The sequence below is a fragment of the Phyllobates terribilis genome, unplaced genomic scaffold, assembly GCF_046119375.1.
Source record: "Phyllobates terribilis strain yellow unplaced genomic scaffold, ASM4611937v1 Scaffold_9__5_contigs__length_417890890, whole genome shotgun sequence".
In the NCBI taxonomy this organism is placed as follows: Eukaryota; Metazoa; Chordata; class Amphibia; order Anura; family Dendrobatidae; genus Phyllobates; species Phyllobates terribilis.
This window is the reverse complement of record NW_027362769.1, coordinates 384,802,780-384,830,427: the sequence shown is the minus strand read 5'-3', so window position 1 is coordinate 384,830,427 and position 27,648 is coordinate 384,802,780. Positions and strand designations below refer to the sequence as shown.

The 27,648-nt window shown below is 54.8% G+C and overlaps 1 protein-coding gene across 3 annotated transcripts in view; it reads right to left on the bottom strand.

Moving 5' to 3' along the window:
* Window positions 1–680: 680 nt before the first annotated feature.
* Window positions 681–27,648, bottom strand: part of SEPTIN12 (septin 12) — a 116,958-nt gene continuing 89,990 nt past the window's right edge. For all 3 annotated transcript variants that reach the window (XM_073648565.1, XM_073648567.1, XM_073648566.1), the window contains one exon: window positions 681–2,325. In XM_073648565.1, the coding sequence (XP_073504666.1) occupies window positions 2,202–2,325 (124 nt within the window). In that variant the 3' untranslated portion in view covers window positions 681–2,201. The remainder of the gene's footprint in view (window positions 2,326–27,648) is intronic.

Here is a 27,648-nt window from a genome sequence, read left to right as displayed (position 1 = left end):
GTATTATAGTAGTTATATTCTTGTACATAGGAGCAGTATTATAGTAGTTATATTCTTGTACATAGGAGCAGTATTATAGTAGTTATATTCTTGTACATAGGGGTTAGTATTATCGTAGTTATATTCTTGTGCATAGTAGCAGTATTAAAGTAGTTATATTCTTGTACATAGGAGCAGTATTATAGTAGTTATATTCTTGTACATAGGGGGCAGTATTATAGTAGTTATATTCTTGTACATAGGAGCAGTATTATAGTAGTTATATTCTTGTACATAGGGGGCAGTATTATAGTAGTTATATTCTTGTATATAGGAGCAGTATTATAATAGTTATATTCCCGTACATAGGGAGCAGTATTATAGTAGTTATATTCTTGTACATAGGGGGCAGTATTATAGTAGTTATATTCTTGTACATAGGAGCAGTATTATAGTAGTTATATTCTTGTACATAGGAGCAGTATTATAGTAGTTATATTCTTGTACATAGGAGCAGTATTATAGTAGTTATATTCTTGTAAATAGGAGCAGTATTATAGTAGGTATATTCTTGTACATAGGGGGCAGTATTATAGTAGCTATATTCTTGTACATAGGGGGCAGTATTATAGTAGTTATATTCTTGTACATAGGGGGCAGTATTGCTTCCAGTCATTGATATATCATCTACAGATGTGAGATCTGGTCTGAAATAGTTTTTATTTATGGAGAATCTCAGACTCAGGGAACAGTATAGAAAATAATAGCAGATACAATATGGACCCGATTTCGCTTTACATAGAAAACAGACAAGATGAAAGATTCTCATATTGTAAATAAATTGATAAAAAGATCTGAAGAAAAAAACCCCTCTGTGAGATAACGTTATATATAATTGTGTCTTCTCTTTCTTTACAGTCTGGTATCTCCATATAAGAATCTCTCCTTCCTGTAGACATCGTTCACCCCGGATGGCTGCTCCCCACACTCCCGTCTCCGGGGTCTCGTGGCCCCCATGTTACTTTGCTTACAGTCTTGGTCCTTTATATAGAAACATATACAAATCTTAGGAAAATAGAAATGGCGCAGGTCACACACCAGCTGTCTCCTCCTCATGGATTTTTGGTCGTATATTGCTATAGCTAGTGGCGGACTGTCGGCACAGGTCACCCGATCAGCGGGCACAGACTGGTATAATAACTTGAGTACATTCAGCCCGCGGGCAAGGTAGATGTAATAATACTAGGAACACAGTGGCATCAGGCTTGTGTCGTCCTTGGGGGTCAATCATGCGTGAGTGGGGGTGATGGGATGCCTGGTATACAAGCTGGTAGTGATGGGATGCCGGGCACACAAGCTGGTAGTGATGGGATGCCGGGCATACAAGCTGGTGGTGATGGGTTGCCGGGCACACAAGCTGGTGGTGATGGGATGCCGGGCATACAAGCTGGTGGTGATGGGATGCCGGGCATACAAGCTGGTAGTGATGGGATGCCGGGCATACAAGCTGGTGGTGATGGGATGCCGGGCATACGAGCTGGGAGTGATGGGATATCGGGCATACAAGCTGGGGGTGATGGGAGGTCAGTCAATTGAGTAGCCGATAGTTGACCAGTCAGCCAGACAACCTGGTAGTCCTGTAGCGTGTTGGGCACATTGACCATAGAACTGTTCTCTAGAGGAGTTCACCCTTTAGATACAGAGGCAACGAGCGTGGGTATCATTCGTAGACTGGCACTAATGTGACATGAAGACATTCATCTTGGCATCGGTTCCACACAATAAATTTTTAGATGAGAACTTGGGTGACCATCAAGGTTCCTCTAATGCTAATCTGGTAGACCGACATTGAGACGTCCACCAGTGTTAAAAAAATGTGGGATATTTGTCAGCGATGGCGGCTCCTGACTGGCAGCCAATTCGTTTGGGTCTTTGCCTTTCACCCGTACCCGTTAGTTTTGATTGACAGGTGGTCAAGTGAGTGATTGACATTGGCCATCATGGAGTTGTGGTGAGTGGAAGACGCTGGCAGTGCCTGGCATCTCTGGCATGGACGGTCAGTGAGTCGTGGTACATATATATATATTGGCAGTGTAGACAGATACATCGGCGCTCGTGATGGTGAGTCCACCGCTGTCCTGGGTGTTGGTGCAGTAAGTCTGGCAGTGAGCTGATACGTCCATTACGCAGGTGCTCTACAGGGGGCATCGCCCGCCTGCGCCTCATAGGTTGGACGGAGCCTTCAGCTGTGACGGGGTGCCGTTCATCTTCTCGTTCAGCCGGCCGACCCGGTAGGACTCGTAGTGGATGTTGTGAGTGATGTCCTTCAGGTCCTGCAGGTTGGATCTATAGGAGCAGATAAAAAAAACAGCTATCTGAGATATAAGTACTAGCAAACCTGCAGACAAAGCGAATATATTCATTATATAACTACGCCCTCCCCAGACACACATCCACCAGACACACATCCACCAGGCACACATCCACCAGGCAAACCCTCCCCAGACACACATTCACCAGACAAACATCCACCAGACACACACCCACCAGGCACACATCCACCAGACACACCCTCCCCAGACACACACCCACCAGACACACCCTCCCCAGACACACATTCACCAGACAAACATCCACCAGGCACACCCTCCCCAGACACACTCTCCCTAGACACACTCTCCCTAGACACACTCTCCCTAGACACACTCTCCCCAGACACACATCCACCAGACACACATCCACCAGACACACATCCACCAGACACACTCTCCCCATACGCACATCCACCAGGCACACATCAACCTGGCACAAATCAACCTGGCACACATCAACCTGGCACACATCCAACAGGCACACATCCACCAGACACACATCCACCAAACACACATCCACCAAACACACATCCACAAGACACACATCCAAAGGACACGCCCCCTCCAGACACGCCCTCTCCAGACACACATCCACCAGGCACACATCCACCAGACACACATCCACCAGACACACATCCACCAGACACGCACTCTCCAGACACACTCTCCCCAGACACACATCCACCAGACACACATCCACCAGACACACTCTCCCCAGACGCACATCCACCAGGCACACATCCAAAGGACATGCTCTCTCCAGACACACCCTCCTCAGACACGCATCCACCAGGCACGCATCCACCAGGCACACATCCACCAGACACACATCCACCAGACATGCCCTCTCCAGACACTCTCCCCAGACACACATCCAACAGGCACACTCTCCCCAGGCACACTCTCCCCAGACACACTCTCCCCAGGCACACTCTCCCCAGGCACACCCTCCCCAGGGCACACATCCACCAGGCACACATCCACCAGGCACACCCTCCCCAGATACACATCCACCAGGCACACCCTCCCCAGACACACTCTCCCCAGACACACTCTCCCCAGACACACTCTCACCAGACACACGTTCACCAGACACACATCCACCAGGCACACCCTCCCCAGACACACATCCACCAGACACACCTTCCCCAGACACACACCAACAGACACACTCTCCCCAGACACACATCCACCAGGCACACTCTACCCAGACACACATCCACCAGACACACTCTCCCCAGACACACATCCACCAGGCACACTCTCCCCAGACACACTCTCCCCAGACACACTCTCCCCAGGCACACATCCATCAGGCACACCCTCCCTCAACACACCCTCCCCAGACACACATCCACCAGACACACGTTCACCAGACACACATCCACCAGGCACACCCTCCCCAGACACACATCCACCAGACACACCTTCCCCAGACACACACCAACAGACACACTCTCCCCAGACACACATCCACCAGACACACTCTCCTTAGACACACATCCACCAGACACACTCTCCTTAGACACACATCCACCAGACACACATCCACCAGACACACATCCACCAGACACACATCCACCAGACACTCACTCCCCAGACACACACTCCCCAGACACACACTCCCCAGACACACTCTCCCCAGACACAATCTCCCCAGACACACATCCACCAGACACACAGTACAGACCAAAAGTTTGGACACACCTTCTCATTAAAAGATTTTTCTGTATTTTCTTGTCTATGAAAATTGTACATTCACACTGAAGGCATCAAAACTATGAATTAACACATGTGGAATTATATACTTAACAAAAAAGTGTGAAACAACTGAAAATATGTCTTATATTCTAGGTTCTTCAAAGTAGCCACCTTTTGCTTTGATGACTGCTTTGCACACTCTTGGCATTCTCCTGATGAGCTTCAAGAGGTAGTCACCGGAAATGGTCTTCCAACAATCTTTAAGGAGTTCCCAGAGATGCTTAGCACTTGTTGGCCCTTTTGCCTTCACTCTGCGGTCCAGCTCACCCCAAACCATCTCGATTGGGTTCAGGTCTGGTGACTGTGGAGGCCAGGTCATCTGGCGTAGCACCCCATCACTCTCCTTCTTGGTCAAATAGCCCTTACACAGCCTGGAGGTGTGTTTGGGGTCATTGTCCTGTTGAAAAATAAATGATGGTCCAACTAAACGCAAACCGGATGGAATAGCATGCCGCTGCAAGATGCTGTGGTAGCCATGCTGGTTCGGTATGCCTTCAATTTTGAATAAATCCACAACAGTGTCACCAGCAAAGCTCCCCCACACCATCACACCTCCTCCTCCATGCTTCACGGTGGGAACCAGGCATGTAGAGTCCATCCATTCACCTTTTCTGCATCGCACAAAGACACGGTGGTTGGAACCAAAGATCTCAAATTTAGACTCCTCAGACCAAAGCACAGATTTCCACTGGTCTAACGTCCATTCCTTGTGTTCTTTAGCCCAAACAATTCTCTTCTGCTTGTTGCCTGTCCTTAGCAGTGGTTTCCTAGCAGCTATTTTACCATGAAGGCCTGCTGTACAAAGTCTCCTCTTAACAGTTGTTGTAGAGATGTGTCTGCTGCTAGAACTCTGTGTGGCATTGACCTGGTCTCTAATCTGAGCTGCTGTTAACCTGCGATTTCTGAGACTGGTGACTCGGATAAACTTATCCTCAGAAGCAGAGGTGACTCTTGGTCTTCCTTTCCTGCTGCGGTCCTCATGTGAGCCAGTTTCTTTGTAGCGCTTGATGGTTTTTGCAACTGCACTTGGGGACACATTCAAAGTTTTCCCAATGTTTCGGACTGACTGACCTTCATTTCTTAAACTAATGATGGCCACTCGTTTTTATTTACTTAGCTGCTTTTTTCTTACAAATTCTAACAGTCTATTCAGTAGGACTATCAGCTGTGTATCCACCAGACTTCTGCACAACACAACTGATGGTCCCAACCCATTTATAAGGCAAGAAATCCCACTTATTAAACCTTACAGGGCACACCTGTGAAGTGAAAACCATTTCCGGTGACTACCTCTTGAAGCTCATCAAGAGAATGCCAAGAGTGTGCAAAGCAGTCATCAAAGCAAAAGGTGGCTACTTTGAAGAACCTAGAATATAAGACATATTTTCAGTTGTTTCACACTTTTTTGTTAAGTATATAATTCCACGTGTTAATTCATAGTTTTGATGCCTTCAGTGTGAATGTACAATTTTCAAAGTAATGAAAATACCGAAAAATCTTTAAATGAGAAGGTGTGTCCAAACTTTTGGTCTGTATTGTACATCCACCAGACACACATCCACCAGACACGCCCTCTGCACACGCACCCTCCTCAGACACATGTCCACCAGACACACCCTTCCCAGACACCCCCTCCCCAGAAACACATCCACCAGACACCCCCTCCCCAGACACACATCCACCAGACACACATCCACCAGACACACATCCACCAGACACGCTCTCTGCATACACATGTCCACCAGACACACGACCACCAGACACACTCTCCCCAGACACACTCTCCCCAGACACACTCTCCCCAGAAACACATCCACCAGACACACATCCACTAGACACTCTCCCCAGACAGACACACATCCACCAGACACACCCTCCTCAGACACACATCCACCAGACACACTCTCCCCAGACACACTCTCCCCAGACACACATCCACCAGACACACATCCACCAGACACACATCCACCAGACACACATGCACCAGACACACTCTCCCCAGACACACTCTCCCCAGACACACATCCACCAGACATACAGTACATCCACCAGACACACTCTCCCCAGACACACATCCACCAGACACATATCCACCAGACACACATCCCCCAGACACCCCCTCCCCAGACACACATCCACCAGACACCCCCTCCCCAGACACATGTCCACCAGACACACCCTCACCAGACACATGTCCACCAGACTCACCCTCCCCAGACACACATCCACCAGACACACATCCACCAGACACACCCTCCCCAGACACACATCCACCAGACACACTCTCCCCAGAAACACTGCCACCAGACAAACAGCCACCAAACATCCACCAGACACACCCTCCCCAGACACACATCCACCAGACACACCCTCCCCAGACACACATCCACCAGACATACTCTCCCCAGAAACACCCTCCCCAGACACATAGACACCAGACACACAGCCACGAGACACACATGCACCAGACACACATCCACCAGACACACCCTCCCCAGACACACATCCACCAGACACACCCTCCCCAGAAACACATCCACCAGACACACCCTCCCCAGACATACATCCACCAGACACACCTTCCCAAGACATACATCCACCAGACACACCTTCCCAAGACACACATCCAGACACACCCTCCCCAGACACACATCCACCAGACACACATCCACCAGACACACATCCACCAGACACACATCCGCCAGACACACATCCGCCAGACACACATCCTCCAGACACACATCCGCCAGACACCCCCTCCCTAGAAACACATCCACCAGACACCCCCTCCCCAGACACACATCCACCAGACACACCTTCCCAAGACACAAATCCACCAGACACACATCCGCCAGACACACCCTCCCCAGACACACATCCACCAGACACACTCTCCCCAGAAACACCCTCCCCAGACACACAGCCACCAGACACACAGACACACAGCCACCAGACACACATCCACCATACACACCCTCCCCAGAAACACATCCACCAGACACCCCCTTCCCAGACACACATCCACCATACACACCCTCCACAGACACACATCCACCAGACATACTCTCCCCAGAAACACCCTCCCCAGACACACAGCCACGAGACACACATCCACGAGAATCACATCCACCAGACAAACATCCACCAGACACACTCTCCCCAGACACACATCCACCAGACACACCCTCCCCAGAAACACATCCAACAGACACCCCCTCCCCAGACATACATCCACCAGACACACCCTCCCAAGACACACATCCACCAGACACACCCTCCCCAGACACACATCCACCAGACACACCCTCCCCAGACACACATCCACCAGACACACCCTCCCCATAAACACATCCACCAGACACCCCCTCCCCAGACACACATCCACCAGACACACCCTCCCCAGACACACATCCACCAGACACACCCTCCTCAGAAACACCCTCCTCAGAAAAACATCCACCAGACACACCCTCCCTAGGCACACATCCACCAGACACACATCCACCAGACACACATCCACCAGACACGCCCTCTGCATACACACCCACCCCAGACACACCCTCCCCAGACACACCCTCCCCAGACACACCCTCCCCAGACACACCCTCCCCAGACACACCCTCCCCAGACACACCCTCCCCAGACACACGCTCCCCAGACACACACTCCCCAGACACACCCTCCCCAGACACATATCCACCAAACACACATCCACCAGACACGCCCTCTGCATACACACCCTCACCAGACTCATGTCCACCAGACAGCCCCTCCCCAGACACATGTCCACCCGACACCCCCTCCCCAGACGCACATCCACCAGACACCCCCTCCTCAGATGCACATCCACCAGACACACCCTCCCCAGACGGACATCCACCAGAAACACCCTCCACAGACGCACGTCCACCAGACACACAGCCACCAGACACACCCTGCCCAGAAACACATCCACCAGACACCCCTTCCCCAGACACACCCTCCCCAGACACACCCTCCCCAGACACACATCCACCAGACGCACATCCACCAGACACACATCCACCAGACACACATCCACCAGACACACCCTCCCCAGACACACATCCACCAGACACACCCTTCCCAGAAACACATCCACCAGACACCCCCTCCCCAGAAACACATCCACCAGACACTCCCTCCCCAGAAACACCCTCCCCAGACACACATCCACCAGACACACATCCACCAGACACACATCCACCAGACACACCCTCCCCAGAAACACATCCACCAGACACCCCCTCCCCAGACACATCCACCAGACATACTCTCCCCAGAAACACCCTCCCCAGACACACAGCCACCAGACACACAGCCACGAGACACACATCCACCAGACACACCCTCCCCAGACACACATCCACCAGACACACCCTCCTCAGAAACACCCTCCTCAGAAAAACATCCACCAGACACACCCTCCCTAGGCACACATCCACCAGACACACATCCACCAGACACACATCCACCAGACACGCCCTCTGCATACACACCCACCCCAGACACACCCTCCCCAGACACACCCTCCCCAGACACACCCTCCCCAGACACACCCTCCCCAGACACACACACCCTCCCCAGAAACACATTCACTTGACACCCCCTCCCCAGACACACATCCACCAGACACACCTTCCCAAGACACACATCCACCAGACACACACTCCCCAGACACACATCCACCAGACACACCCTCCCCAGACACACATCCACCAGACACACATCCACCAGCCATACAGCCACCAGACACACCCTCCCCAGAAACACATCCACCAGACACCCCCTCCCCAGACACACCCTCCCCAGACACACACCCTCCGCAGACACACATCCACCAGACATACAGTACAGACCAAAAGTTTGGACACTCCTTCTCATTTAAAGATTTTTCTGTATTTTCATGACTATGAAAATTGTACATTCACACTGAAGGCATCAAAACTATGAATTAACACATGTGGAATTATATACTTAACAAAAAAGTGTGAAACAACTGAAAATATGTCTTATATTCTAGGTTCTTCAAAGTAGCTACCTTTTCCTTTGATGATTGCTTTGCACACTCTTTGCATTCTCTTGATGAGCTTCAAGAGGTAGTCACCGGAAATGGTCTTCTAACAATCTTGAAGGAGTTCCCAGAGATGCTTAGCACTTGTTCGCCCTTTTGCCTTCACTCCGTGGTCCAGCTCACCCCAAAACATCTCGATTGGGTTCAGGTCTGGTGACTGTGGAGGCCAGGTCATCTGGCGTAGCACCCCATCACTCTCCCTCTTGGTCAAATAGCCCTTACGCAGCCTGGAGGTGTGTTTGGGGTCATTGTCCTGTTGAAAAATAAATGATGGTCCAACTAAACACAAACCGGATGGAATAGCATGCCGCTGCAAGATGCTGTGGTAGCCATGCTGGTTCAGTATGCCTTCAATTTTTAATAAATCCCCAAAAGTGTCATCAGCAAAGCACCCCCACACCATCACACCTCCTCCTCCATGCTTCATGGTGGGAACCAGGCATGTAGAGTCCATCCATTCACCTTTTCTGCGTCGCACAAAGACACGGTGGTTGAAACCAAAGATCTCAAATTTAGACTCATCAGACCAAAGCACAGATTTCTACTGGTCTCATATCCATTCCTTGTGTTCTTTAGCCCAAACAAGTCTCTTGTGCTTGTTTCCTGTCCTTAGCAGTGGTTTCCTAGCAGCTATTTTACCATGAAGGCCTGCTGCACAAAGTCTCCTCTTAACAGTTGTTGAAGAGATGTGTCTGCTGCTAGAACTCTGTGCGGCATTGACCTGGTCTCTAATCTGAGCTGCTGTTAACCTGCGATTTCTGAGGCTGGTGACTCGGATAAACTTATCCTCAGAAGCAGAGGTGACTCTTGGTCTTCATTTCCTGGGGCGGTCCTCATGTGAGCCAGTTTCTTTGTAGCGCTTGATGGTTTTTGCAACTGCACTAGGGGACACATTCAAAGTTTTCACAATTTTTCGCACTGACTGACCTTCATTTCTTAAAGTAATGATGGCCACTCGTTTTTCTTTACTTAGCTGCTTTTTCTTGCCATAATACAAATTCTAACAGTCTATTCGGTAGGAATATCAGCTGTGTATCCACCAGACTTCTGCACAACACAACTGATGGTCCCAACCCCATTTATAAGGCAAGAAATCCCACTTATTAAACCTGACAGGGCACACCTGTGAAGTGAAAACCATTTCCGGTGACTACCTCTTGAAGCTCATCAAGAGAATGCCAAGAGTGTGCAAAGCAGTCATCAAAGCAAAAGGTGGCTACTTTGAAGAACCTAGAATATAAGACATATTTTCAGTTGTTTCACACTTTTTTGTTATGTATATAATTCCACATGTGTTAATTCATAGTTTGATGCCAGTGTGAATGTACAATTTTCATAGTCATGAAAATACAGAAAAATCTTTAAATGAGAAGGTGTGTCCAAACTTTTGGTCTGTACTGTACTCTCCCCAGAAACACCCTCCCCAGACACACAGCCACCAGACACACAGCCACGAGACACACATCCAACAGACACACCCTCCCCAGACACACATCCACCAGACACACATCCACCAGACACACCCTCCCCAGACACACATCCACCAGACACACATCCACCAGACACACCCTCCCCAGACACACATCCACCAGACACATCCTTCCCAGAAACACATCCACCAGACACCACCTCCCCAGAAACACATCCACCAGACACACATCCACCAGACACACCCTCCCCAGACACACATCCACCAGACACACATCCACCAGACACACCCTCCCCAGAAACACATTCACTTGACACCCCCTCCCCAGACACACATCCACCAGACACACCTTCCCAAGACACACATCCACCAGACTCACCCTCCCCAGACACACATCCTCCAGACACACATCCTCCAGACACACATCCACCAGACACACATCCACCAGACACACATCCACCAGACACACATCCACCAGACACACAGCCACCAGACACACCCTCCCCAGAAACACATCCACCAGACACCCCCTCCCCAGACACACGCTCCCCAGACACACACCCTCCCCAGACACACAACCACCAGACATACTCTCCCCAGAAACACCCTCCCCAGACACACAGCCACGAGACACACATCCACCAGACACACCCTCCCCAGACACACATCCACCAGACACACATCCACCAGACACACCCTCCCCAGACACACATCCACCAGACACACATCCACCAGACACACATCCACCAGACACACCCTCCCCAGAAACACATTCACTAGACACCCCCTCCCCAGACACACATCCACCAGACACACCTTCCCAAGACACACATCCTCCAGACACACATCCTCCAGACACACATCCTCCAGACACACATCCACCAGACACACATCCACCAGACACACCCACTGGACATCCCCTCCCCTGACACACATCCACCAGACACACTCTCCCCAGACACACATCCACCAGACACACCCTCCTCAGAAACACCCTCCTCAGAAAAACATCCACCAGGCACATATCCACCAGTCACACCCTCCCCAGACGCACATCCACCAGACGCACATCCACCAGACACACATCCACCAGACACACATCCACCAGACACGCCCTCTGCATACACACCCTCCCCAGACACATGTCCACCAGACACACCCTCCCCAGAAACACATCCACCAGACACCCCCTCCCCAGAAACACATCCACCAGACACCCCCTCCCCAGACACACATCCACCAGACACCCCCTCCCCAGACACACATCCATCAGACACCCCTTCCCCAGACACACAGCCACCAGACACACAGCCACCAGACACACCCTGCCCAGACACACCCTGCCCAGACACACAGCCACCAGACACACAGCCACCAGACACACATCCACCAGACACACATCCACCAGACACGCCCTCTGCATACACACCCTCCCCAGACACATGTCCACCAGACACACCCTCCCCAGAAACACATCCACCAGACACCCCCTCCCCAGAAACACATCCACCAGACACCCCCTCCCCAGACACACATCCACCAGACACCCCCTCCCCAGACACACATCCATCAGACACCCCTTCCCCAGACACACAGCCACCAGACACACAGCCACCAGACACACCCTGCCCAGACACACCCTGCCCAGACACACAGCCACCAGACACACAGCCACCAGACACACAGTGACCAGACACACAGCCACCAGACACCCCCTCCCCAGAAACACCTCCACCAGACACCCCCTTCCCAGACACACATCCACCAGACACACCATCCCAAGACACACATCCACCAGACACACCCTCCACAGACACACATCCACCAGACATACTCTCCCCAGAAACACCCTCCCCAGACACACAGCCACGAGACACACATCCACCAGACACACATCCACCAGACACACTGTCCCCAGACACACATCCACCAGACACACCCTCCCCAGAAACACATCCACCAGACACCCCCTCCCCAGACATACATCCACCAGACACACCCTCCCAAGACACACATCCACCAGACACACCCTCCCCAGACACACATCCATCAGACACCCCCTCCCCAGACACACCCTCCCCAGACACACATCCACCAGACACACTCTCCCCAGACACACATCCACCAGACACACCCTCCTCAGAAACACCCTCCTCAGAAAAACATCCACCAGACACACCCTCCCTAGACACACATCCACCAGACACACATCCACCAGACACACATCCACCAGACACACATCCACCAGACACGCCCTCTGCATACACACCCACCCCAGACACACCCTCCCCAGACACACCCTCCCCAGACACACCCTCCCCAGACACACACTCCTCAGACGCATATCCACCAAACACACATCCACCAGACACGCCCTCTACATACACACCCTCCCCAGACTCATGTCCACCAGACACCCTCTCCCCAGACGCACATCCACCAGACACACCCTCCCCAGACGCACATCCACCAGACACACCCTCCCCAGACGGACATCCACCAGAAACACCCTCCCCAGACGCACGTCCACCAGACACACAGCCACCAGACACACCCTGCCCAGAAACACATCCACCAGACACCCCCTCCCCAGACACACATCCACCAGACACACCCTCCCCTGACACACATCCACCAGACACACATCCACCAGACACACATCCACCAGACACACATCCACCAGACACACATCCACCAGACACACATCCACCAGACACACCCTCCCCAGAAACACATCCACCAGACACCCCCTCCCCAGAAACACATCCACCAGACACCCCCTCCCCAGAAACACATCCACCAGACACACCCTCCCCAGACACACAGCCACCAGACACAAATCCACCAGACACAAATCCACCAGACACACATCCACCAGACACACATCCACCAGACACACCCTCCCCAGAAACACATCCACCAGACACCCCCTCCCCAGACACACATCCAGACACACCCTCCCCAGACAAACATCCACCAGACATACTCTCCCCAGACACACAGCCACCAGACACACAGCCACGAGACACACATCCACCAGACACACATCCACCAGACACACATCCACCAGACACACATCCACCAGACACACCCTCCCCAGAAACACATTCACTTGACACCCCCTCCCCAGACACACATCCACCAGACACACCTTCCCAAGACACACATCCACCAGACACACCCTCCCCAGACACACATCCACCAGACACACCCTCCCCAGACACATCCTCCAGACACACATCCACCAGACAAACATCCACCAGCCATACAGCCACCAGACACACCCTCCCCAGAAACACATCCACCAGACACCCCCTCCCCAGACACACCCTCCCCAGACACACACCCTCCCCAGACACACATCCACCAGACATACTCTCTCCAGAAACACCCTCCCCAGACACACAGCCACCAGACACACAGCCACGAGACACACATCCACCAGACACACCCTCCCCAGACACACATCCACCAGACACACATCCACCAGACACACCCTCCCCAGACACACATCCACCAGACACACATCCACCAGACACACATCCACCAGACACACCCTCCCCAGAAACACATTCACTAGACACCCCCTCCCCAGACACACATCCACCAGACACACCTTCCCAAGACACACATCCTCCAGACACACATCCTCCAGACACACATCCACCAGACACACATCCACCAGACACACCCACTGGACATCCCCTCCCCTGACACACATCCACCAGACACACTCTCCCCAGACACACATCCACCAGACACACCCTCCTCAGAAACACCCTCCTCAGAAAAACATCCACCAGGCACATATCCACCAGTCACACCCTCCCCAGACGCACATCCACCAGACGCACATCCACCAGACACACATCCACCAGACACACATCCACCAGACACGCCCTCTGCATACACACCCTCCCCAGACACATGTCCACCAGACACACCCTCCCCAGAAACACATCCACCAGACACCCCCTCCCCAGAAACACATCCACCAGACACCCCCTCCCCAGACACACATCCACCAGACACCCCCTCCCCAGACACACATCCATCAGACACCCCTTCCCCAGACACACAGCCACCAGACACACAGCCACCAGACACACCCTGCCCAGACACACCCTGCCCAGACACACAGCCACCAGACACACAGCCACCAGACACACATCCACCAGACACACATCCACCAGACACGCCCTCTGCATACACACCCTCCCCAGACACATGTCCACCAGACACACCCTCCCCAGAAACACATCCACCAGACACCCCCTCCCCAGAAACACATCCACCAGACACCCCCTCCCCAGACACACATCCACCAGACACCCCCTCCCCAGACACACATCCATCAGACACCCCTTCCCCAGACACACAGCCACCAGACACACAGCCACCAGACACACCCTGCCCAGACACACCCTGCCCAGACACACAGCCACAAGACACACAGCCACCAGACACACAGCCACCAGACACACAGTCACCAGACACACAGCCACCAGACACCCCCTCCCCAGAAACACCTCCACCAGACACCCCCTTCCCAGACACACATCCACCAGACACACCATCCCAAGACACACATCCACCAGACACACCCTCCACAGACACACATCCACCAGACATACTCTCCCCAGAAACACCCTCCCCAGACACACAGCCACGAGACACACATCCACCAGACACACATCCACCAGACACACTGTCCCCAGACACACATCCACCAGACACACCCTCCCCAGAAACACATCCACCAGACACCCCCTCCCCAGACATACATCCACCAGACACACCCTCCCAAGACACACATCCACCAGACACACCCTCCCCAGACACACATCCATCAGACACCCCTTCCCCAGACACACATTCACCAGACACACCCTCCCCAGACACACATCCACCAGACACACTCTCCCCAGACACACATCCACCAGACACACCCTCCTCAGAAACACCCTCCTCAGAAAAACATCCACCAGACACACCCTCCCTAGACACACATCCACCAGACACACATCCACCAGACACACATCCACCAGACACACATCCACCAGACACGCCCTCTGCATACACACCCACCCCAGACACACCCTCCCCAGACACACCCTCCCCAGACACACCCTCCCCAGACACACACTCCCCAGACGCATATCCACCAAACACACATCCACCAGACACGCCCTCTACATACACACCCTCCCCAGACTCATGTCCACCAGACACCCTCTCCCCAGACGCACATCCACCAGACACACCCTCCCCAGACGCACATCCACCAGACACACCCTCCCCAGACGGACATCCACCAGAAACACCCTCCCCAGACGCACGTCCACCAGACACACAGCCACCAGACACACCCTGCCCAGAAACACATCCACCAGACACCCCCTCCCCAGACACACATCCACCAGACACACCCTCCCCTGACACACATCCACCAGACACACATCCACCAGACACACATCCACCAGACACACATCCACCAGACACACATCCACCAGACACACATCCACCAGACACACCTTCCCCAGAAACACATCCACCAGACACCCCCTCCCCAGAAACACATCCACCAGACACCCCCTCCCCAGAAACACATCCACCAGACACACCCTCCCCAGACACACAGCCACCAGACACAAATCCACCAGACACAAATCCACCAGACACACATCCACCAGACACACATCCACCAGACACACCCTCCCCAGAAACACATCCACCAGACACCCCCTCCCCAGACACACATCCAGACACACCCTCCCCAGACAAACATCCACCAGACATACTCTCCCCAGACACACAGCCACCAGACACACAGCCACGAGACACACAACCACCAGACACACATCCACCAGACACACATCCACCAGACACACATCCACCAGACACACCCTCCCCAGAAACACATTCACTTGACACCCCCTCCCCAGACACACATCCACCAGACACACCTTCCCAAGACACACATCCACCAGACACACCCTCCCCAGACACACATCCACCAGACACACCCTCCCCAGACACATCCTCCAGACACACATCCACCAGACAAACATCCACCAGCCATACAGCCACCAGACACACCCTCCCCAGAAACACATCCACCAGACACCCCCTCCCCAGACACACCCTCCCCAGACACACACCCTCCCCAGACACACATCCACCAGACATACTCTCTCCAGAAACACCCTCCCCAGACACACAGCCACCAGACACACAGCCACGAGACACACATCCACCAGACACACCCTCCCCAGACACACATCCACCAGACACACTCTCCCCAGACACACTCTCCCCAGACACACATCCACCAGACACACATCCACCAGACACACATCCACCAGACACACATCCACCAGACACACCCTCCCCAGACACACATCCACCAGACACATCCTTCCCAGAAACACATCCACCAGACACCCCCTCCCCAGAAACACATCCACCAGACACACTCTCCCCAGAAACACCCTCCCCAGACACACAGACACCAGACACACAGCCACCAGACACAAATCCACCAGACACAAATCCACCAGACACACATCCACCAGACACACATCCACCAGACACACCCTCCCCAGAAACACATCCACCAGACACCCCCTCCCCAGACACACATCCACCAGACACACCCTCCCCAGACACACATCCACCAGACATACTCTCCCCAGAAACACCCTCCCCAGACACACAGCCACCAGACACACAGCCACGAGACACACCCTCCCCAGACACAAATCCACCAGACACACCCTCCCCAGACACACATCCACCAGACACACATCCACCAGACACACCCTCCCCAGAAACACATTCACTTGACACCCCCTCCCCAGACACACATCCACCAGACACACCTTCCCAAGACACACATCCACCAGACTCACCCTCCCCAGACACACATCCACCAGACACACCCTCCCCAGACACACATCCTCCAGACACACATCCACCAGACACACATCCACCAGACACACAGCCACCAGACACACAGCCACGAGACACCCCCTCCCCAGACACACATCCACCAGACACACACCCTCCCCAGACACACATCCACCAGACATACTCTCCCCAGCAACACCCTCCAGACACACAGCCACGAGACACACATCCACCAGACACACCCTCCCCAGACACACATCCACCAGACACACATCCACCAGACACACCGTCCCCAGAAACACATTCACTAGACACCCCCTCCCCAGACACACATCCACCAGACACACCTTCCCAAGACACACATCCACCAGACACACATCCACCAGACACACATCCACCAGACACACCCACTGGACACCCCCTCCCCAGACACACATCCACCAGACACACTCTCCCCAGACACACATCCACCAGACACACCCTCCTCAGAAACACCCTCCTCAGAAAAACATCCACCAGGCACATATCCACCAGTCACACCCTCCCCAGATGCACATCCACCAGACACACATCCACCACACATCCACCAGACACACATCCACCAGACACGCCCTCTGCATACACACCCTCCCCAGACACATGTCCACCAGACACCCCCTCCCCAGAAACACATCCACCAGACACCCCCTCCCCAGAAACACATCCACCAGACACCCCCTCCCCAGACACACATCCACCAGACACCCCCTCCCCAGACACACATCCACCAGACACCCCCTCCCCAGACACACATCCATCAGACACCCCCTCCCCAGACACACATCCACCAGACACCCCCTCCCCAGACACACAGCCACCAGACACACAGCCACCAGACACACAGTCACCAGACACACAGCCACCAGACACACCCTGCCCAGATACACAGCCACCAGACACACAGCCACCAGACACACAGCCACCAGACACACATCCACCAGACACCCCCTCCCCAGAAACACATCCACCAGACACCCCCTCCCCAGACACACATCCACCAGACACACCCTCCCCATACACACACCCTCCCCAGACACACATCCACTAGACATACTCTCCCCAGAAACACCCTCCCCAGACACACAGACACCAGACACACAGCCACGAGACACACAGCCACGAGACACACAGCCACCAGACACACCCTCCCCAGACACACATCCAGACACACATTCACCAGACACACCCTCCCCAGACACACATCCACCAGACACACATCCACCAGACACACATCCACCAGACACACATCCACCAGACACACCCTCCCCAGAAACACATTCACTAGACACCACCTCCCCAGACACACATCCACCAGACACACCTTCCCAAGACACACATCCACCAGACACACCCTCCCCAGACACACATCCTCCAGACACACATCCACCAGACACACATCCACCAGACACACAACCACCAGACACACTCTCCCCAGAAACACATCCACTGGACACCCCCTCCCCAGACACACATCCACCAGACACACATCCACCAGACACACCCTCCTCAGAAATACCCTCCTCAGAAAAATATCCACCAGGCACATATCCACCAGTCACACCCTCCCCAGATACACATCCACCAGACACACCCTCCCCAGAAACACATCCACCAGACACCCCCTCCCCAGACACACATCCAGACACACCCTCCCCAGACAAACATCCACCAGACATACTCTCCCCAGACACACAGCCACCAGACACACAGCCACGAGACACACATCCACCAGACACACATCCACCAGACACACATCCACCAGACACACATCCACCAGACACACCCTCCCCAGAAACACATTCACTTGACACCCCCTCCCCAGACACACATCCACCAGACACACCTTCCCAAGACACACATCCACCAGACACACCCTCCCCAGACACACATCCACCAGACACACCCTCCCCAGACACATCCTCCAGACACACATCCACCAGACAAACATCCACCAGCCATACAGCCACCAGACACACCCTCCCCAGAAACACATCCACCAGACACCCCCTCCCCAGACACACCCTCCCCAGACACACACCCTCCCCAGACACACATCCACCAGACATACTCTCTCCAGAAACACCCTCCCCAGACACACAGCCACCAGACACACAGCCACGAGACACACATCCACCAGACACACCCTCCCCAGACACACATCCACCAGACACACTCTCCCCAGACACACTCTCCCCAGACACACATCCACCAGACACACATCCACCAGACACACATCCACCAGACACACATCCACCAGACACACCCTCCCCAGACACACATCCACCAGACACATCCTTCCCAGAAACACATCCACCAGACACCCCCTCCCCAGAAACACATCCACCAGACACACTCTCCCCAGAAACACCCTCCCCAGACACACAGCCACCAGACACACAGCCACCAGACACAAATCCACCAGACACAAATCCACCAGACACACATCCACCAGACACACATCCACCAGACACACCCTCCCCAGAAACACATCCACCAGACACCCCCTCCCCAGACACACATCCACCAGACACACCCTCCCCAGACACACATCCACCAGACATACTCTCCCCAGAAACACCCTCCCCAGACACACAGCCACCAGACACACAGCCACGAGACACACCCTCCCCAGACACAAATCCACCAGACACACCCTCCCCAGACACACATCCACCAGACACACATCCACCAGACACACCCTCCCCAGAAACACATTCACTTGACACCCCCTCCCCAGACACACATCCACCAGACACACCTTCCCAAGACACACATCCACCAGACTCACCCTCCCCAGACACACATCCACCAGACACACCCTCCCCAGACACACATCCTCCAGACACACATCCACCAGACACACATCCACCAGACACACAGCCACCAGACACACAGCCACGAGACACCCCCTCCCCAGACACACATCCACCAGACACACACCCTCCCCAGACACACATCCACCAGACATACTCTCCCCAGCAACACCCTCCAGACACACAGCCACGAGACACACATCCACCAGACACACCCTCCCCAGACACACATCCACCAGACACACATCCACCAGACACACCGTCCCCAGAAACACATTCACTAGACACCCCCTCCCCAGACACACATCCACCAGACACACCTTCCCAAGACACACATCCACCAGACACACATCCACCAGACACACATCCACCAGACACACCCACTGGACACCCCCTCCCCAGACACACATCCACCAGACACACTCTCCCCAGACACACATCCACCAGACACACCCTCCTCAGAAACACCCTCCTCAGAAAAACATCCACCAGGCACATATCCACCAGTCACACCCTCCCCAGATGCACATCCACCAGACACACATCCACCAGACACACATCCACCACACATCCACCAGACACACATCCACCAGACACGCCCTCTGCATACACACCCTCCCCAGACACATGTCCACCAGACACCCCCTCCCCAGAAACACATCCACCAGACACCCCCTCCCCAGAAACACATCCACCAGACACCCCCTCCCCAGACACACATCCACCAGACACCCCCTCCCCAGACACACATCCACCAGACACCCCCTCCCCAGACACACATCCATCAGACACCCCCTCCCCAGACACACATCCACCAGACACCCCCTCCCCAGACACACAGCCACCAGACACACAGCCACCAGACACACAGTCACCAGACACACAGCCACCAGACACACCCTGCCCAGATACACAGCCACCAGACACACAGCCACCAGACACACAGCCACCAGACACACATCCACCAGACACCCCCTCCCCAGAAACACATCCACCAGACACCCCCTCCCCAGACACACATCCACCAGACACACCCTCCCCATACACACACCCTCCCCAGACACACATCCACTAGACATACTCTCCCCAGAAACACCCTCCCCAGACACACAGACACCAGACACACAGCCACGAGACACACAGCCACGAGACACACAGCCACCAGACACACCCTCCCCAGACACACATCCAGACACACATTCACCAGACACACCCTCCCCAGACACACATCCACCAGACACACATCCACCAGACACACATCCACCAGACACACATCCACCAGACACACCCTCCCCAGAAACACATTCACTAGACACCACCTCCCCAGACACACATCCACCAGACACACCTTCCCAAGACACACATCCACCAGACACACCCTCCCCAGACACACATCCTCCAGACACACATCCACCAGACACACATCCACCAGACACACAACCACCAGACACACTCTCCCCAGAAACACATCCACTGGACACCCCCTCCCCAGACACACATCCACCAGACACACATCCACCAGACACACCCTCCTCAGAAATACCCTCCTCAGAAAAATATCCACCAGGCACATATCCACCAGTCACACCCTCCCCAGATACACATCCACCAGACGCACATCCACCAGACGCACATCCACCAGACGCACATCCACCAGACACACATCCACCAAACACACATCCACCAGACACACCCTCCTCAGAAATACCTTCCTCAGAAAAATATCCACCAGGCACATATCCACCAGTCACACCCTCCCCAGATACACATCCACCAGTCACACCCTCCCCAGATACACATCCACCAGATGCACATCCACCAGACGCACATCCACCAGACGCACATCCACCAGACGCACATCCACCAGACGCACATCCACCAGACACACATCCACCAGACACACATCCACCAGACACGCCTCTGCATACACACCCTCCCCAGACACATGTCCACCAGACACACCCTCCCCAGAAACACATCCACCAGACACACCCTCCCCAGACGCACATCCACCAGACACACCCTCCCCAGACGCACATCCACCAGACACACATCCACCAGACACACATCCACCAGACACACATCCACCAGACACACCCTCCCCAGAAACACATCCACCAGACACCCCCTCCCCAGACACACATCCACCAGACACACACCCTCCCCAGACACACATCCACCAGACATACTCTCCCCAGAAACACCCTCCCCAGACACACAGCCACGAGACACACATCCACCAGACACACCCTCCCCAGACACACATCCACCAGACACACATCCACCAGACACACATCCAACAGACACACCCTCCCAGGAAACAGATTCACTAGACACCCCCTCCCCAGACACACATCCACCAGACACACCATCCCAAGACACACATCCACCAGACACACCCTCCCCAGACACACATCCACCAGACACACCCTCCCCAGACACACCCTCCCCAGACACACATCCTCCAGACACACATCCTCCAGACACACAGCCACCAGACACACAGCCACCAGACACACAGCCTCGAGACACACATCCACCAGACACACCCTCCCCAGACACACATCCACCAGACACACATCCACCAGACACACCCTCCCCAGACACACATCCACCAGACACACCTTCCCAAGACACATGTCCACCAGACACACAGCCTCCAGACACACATCCACCAGACACACATCCACCAGACACACATCCTCCAGACACACATCCTCCAGACACACATCCTCCAGACACACAGCCACAAGACACCCCCTCCCCAGACACCCCCTCCCCAGACACACATCCTCCAGACACACATCCTCCAGACACACAGCCACCAGACACACAGCCACCAGACACACCCTCCCCAGAAACACATCCACAAGACACCCCCTCCCCAGACACACATCCACCAGGCACACCCTCCCCAGACACACACCCTCCCCAGACACACATCCACCAGACACCCCCTCCCCAGAAACACATCCACCAGACACCCCCTCCCCAGACGCACATCCACCAGACACACCCTCCCCAGACGCACATCCACCAGACACACCCTCCCCAGACGCACATCCACCAGACACCCCGTCCCCAGATGCACGTCCACCAGACACCCCGTCCCCAGACGCACGTCCATCAGACACCCCCTCCCCAGAAACACATCCACCAGACACCCCCTCCCCAGACACACATCCACCAGACACCCCCTCCCCAGACACATCCACCAGACACCCCCTACCCAGACACACATCCATCAGACACCCCCTCCCCAGACACACATCCACCAGACACCCCCTCCCCAGACACACATCCACCAGACACCCCCTCCCCAGACATACATCCACCAGACACACAGCCACCAGACACACAGCCACCAGACACACAGCCACCAGACACACCCTGCCCAGAAACACCCTCCCTAGACACACAGCCACCAGACACACAGCCACCAGACACAAATCCACCAGACACCCCCTCCCCAGACATACATCCACGAGACACACAGCCACCAGACACACAGCCACCAGACACACAGCCACCAGACACACAGCCACCAGACACACCCTGCCCAGAAACACATCCACCAGACACCCCCTCCCCAGACACACATCCACCAGACACACCCTCCCCAGACACACATCCACCAGACATACTCTCCCCAGAAACACCCTCCCCAGACACACAGCCACCAGACACACAGCCACGAGACACACATCCACCAGACACCCTGTCCCCAGACACACATCCACCAGACACACCCTCCCCAGACATACATCCACCAGACACACATCCACCAGACACACCCTCCCCAGAAACACATTCACTAGACACCCCCTCCCCAGACACACATCCACCAGACACACCCTCCCCAGACACACATCCACCAGACACACATCCACCAGACACACATCCACCAGACACACAGCCACCAGACACACATCCACCAGACACACAGCCACCAGACACACCGTCCCCAGAAGCACATCCACAAGACACCCCCTCCCCAGACACACATCCACCAGACACACCCTCCCCAGACACACACCCTCCCCAGACACACTCCCTCCCCAGACACACAGACACACAGCCACGAGACACACATCCACCAGACACACCCTCCCCAGACACACATCCACCAGACACACATCCACCAGACACACCCTCCCCAGACACACATCCACCAGACACACATCCACCAGACACACATCCACCAGACACACATCCACCAAATACACCCTCCCCAGAAACACATTCACCAGACACCCCCTCCCCAGAAACACATTCACCAGACACCCCCTCCCCAGAAACACATCCACCAGACACCCCCTCCCCAGACACACATCCACCAGACACCCCCTCCCCAGACACATCCACCAGACACCCCCTACCCAGACACACATCCATCAGACACCCCCTCCCCAGACACACATCCACCAGACACCCCCTCCCCAGACACACATCCACCAGACACCCCCTCCCCAGACATACATCCACCAGACACACAGCCACCAGACACACAGCCACCAGACACACAGCCACCAGACACACCCTGCCCAGAAACACCCTCCCTAGACACACAGCCACCAGACACACAGCCACCAGACACAAATCCACCAGACACCCCCTCCCCAGACATACATCCACGAGACACACAGCCACCAGACACACAGCCACCAGACACACAGCCACCAGACACACAGCCACCAGACACACCCTGCCCAGAAACACATCCACCAGACACCCCCTCCCCAGACACACATCCACCAGACACACCCTCCCCAGACACACATCCACCAGACATACTCTCCCCAGAAACACCCTCCCCAGACACACAGCCACCAGACACACAGCCACGAGACACACATCCACCAGACACCCTGTCCCCAGACACACATCCACCAGACACACCCTCCCCAGACATACATCCACCAGACACACATCCACCAGACACACCCTCCCCAGAAACACATTCACTAGACACCCCCTCCCCAGACACACATCCACCAGACACACCCTCCCCAGACACACATCCACCAGACACACATCCACCAGACACACATCCACCAGACACACAGCCACCAGACACACATCCACCAGACACACAGCCACCAGACACACCGTCCCCAGAAGCACATCCACAAGACACCCCCTCCCCAGACACACATCCACCAGACACACCCTCCCCAGACACACACCCTCCCCAGACACACTCCCTCCCCAGACACACAGACACACAGCCACGAGACACACATCCACCAGACACACCCTCCCCAGACACACATCCACCAGACACACATCCACCAGACACACCCTCCCCAGACACACATCCACCAGACACACATCCACCAGACACACATCCACCAGACACACATCCACCAAATACACCCTCCCCAGAAACACATTCACCAGACACCCCCTCCCCAGACACACATCCACCAGACACCCCCTCCCCAGAAACACATCCACCAGACACCCCCTCCCCAGACACACATCCACTAGACACACATCCTCCAGAAACACATCCACCAGACACACATCCACCAGACACACAGCCACCAGACACACCGTCCCCAGAAGCACATCCACAAGACACCCCCTCCCCAGACACACATCCACCAGACACATCCTCCCCAGACACACACCCTCCCCAGACACACAGCCACGAGACACACATCCACCAGACACACCCTCCCCAGACACACATCCACCAGACACACCCTCCCCAGACACACATCCACCAGACACACATCCACCAGACACACATCCACCAGACACACATCCACCAGATACACCCTCCCCAGAAACACATTCACTAGACACCCCCTCCCCAGACACACATCCACCAGACACACCTTCCCAAGACACACATCCACCAGACACACCCTCACCAGACACACATCTTCCAGACACACATCTTCCAGACACACATCCACCAGACACACATCCACCAGACACACAGCCAACAGACACACAGCCAACAGACACACAGCCACCAGACACACCCTCCCCAGAAACACATCCACTGGACACCCCCTCCCCAGACACACTCTCCCCAGACACACCCTCCTCAGAAACACCCTCCTCAGAAAAACATCCACCAGGCACATATCCACCAGTCACACCCTCCCCAGACGCACATCCACCAGACGCACATCCACCAGACGCACATCCACCAGACACACATCCACCAGACACACATCCACCAGATACACCCTCCCCAGAAACACATTCACTAGACACCCCCTCCCCAGACACACATCCACCAGACACACCTTCCCAAGACACACATCCACCAGACACACCCTCACCAGACACACATCTTCCAGACACACATCTTCCAGACACACATCCACCAGACACACATCCACCAGACACACAGCCAACAGACACACAGCCACCAGACACACCCTCCCCAGAAACACATCCACTGGACACCCCCTCCCCAGACACACATCCACCAGACACACTCTCCCCAGACACACCCTCCTCAGAAACACCCTCCTCAGAAAAACATCCACCAGGCACATATCCACCAGTCACACCCTCCCCAGATACACATCCACCAGACGCACATCCACCAGACGCACATCCACCAGACGCACATCCACCAGACGCACATCCACCAGACACACATCCACCAGACACGCCCTCTGCATACACACCCTCCCCAGACACATGTCCACCAGACACCCCCTCCCCAGAAACACATCCACCAGACACCCCCTCCCCAGAAACACATCCACCAGACACCCCCTCCCCAGACGCACATCCACCAGACACACCCTCCCCAGACGCACATCCACCAGACACACCCTCCCCAGACGCACATGCACCAGACACCCCCTCCCCAGACACACATCCACCAGACACCCCCTCCCCAGACACACATCCACCAGACACACATCCACCAGACACACAGCCACCAGACACACAGCCACCAGACACACCCTGCCCAGACACACCCTGCCCAGACACACCCTGCCCAGACACACCCTGCCCAGACACACCCTCCCCAGACACACAGCCACCAGACACACAGCCACCAGACACTCCCTGCCCAGAAACACATCCACCAGACACCCTCTCCCCAGACACACATCCACCAGACACACCCTCCTCAGAAACATCCTCCTCAGAAACACATCCACCAGACACACCCTCCCCAGACACACGTCCACCAGACACGCTCTCTGCATACGCACCCTCCCCAGACACATGTCCACCAGACACACGTCCACCAGACACACCCTCCCCAGACACACG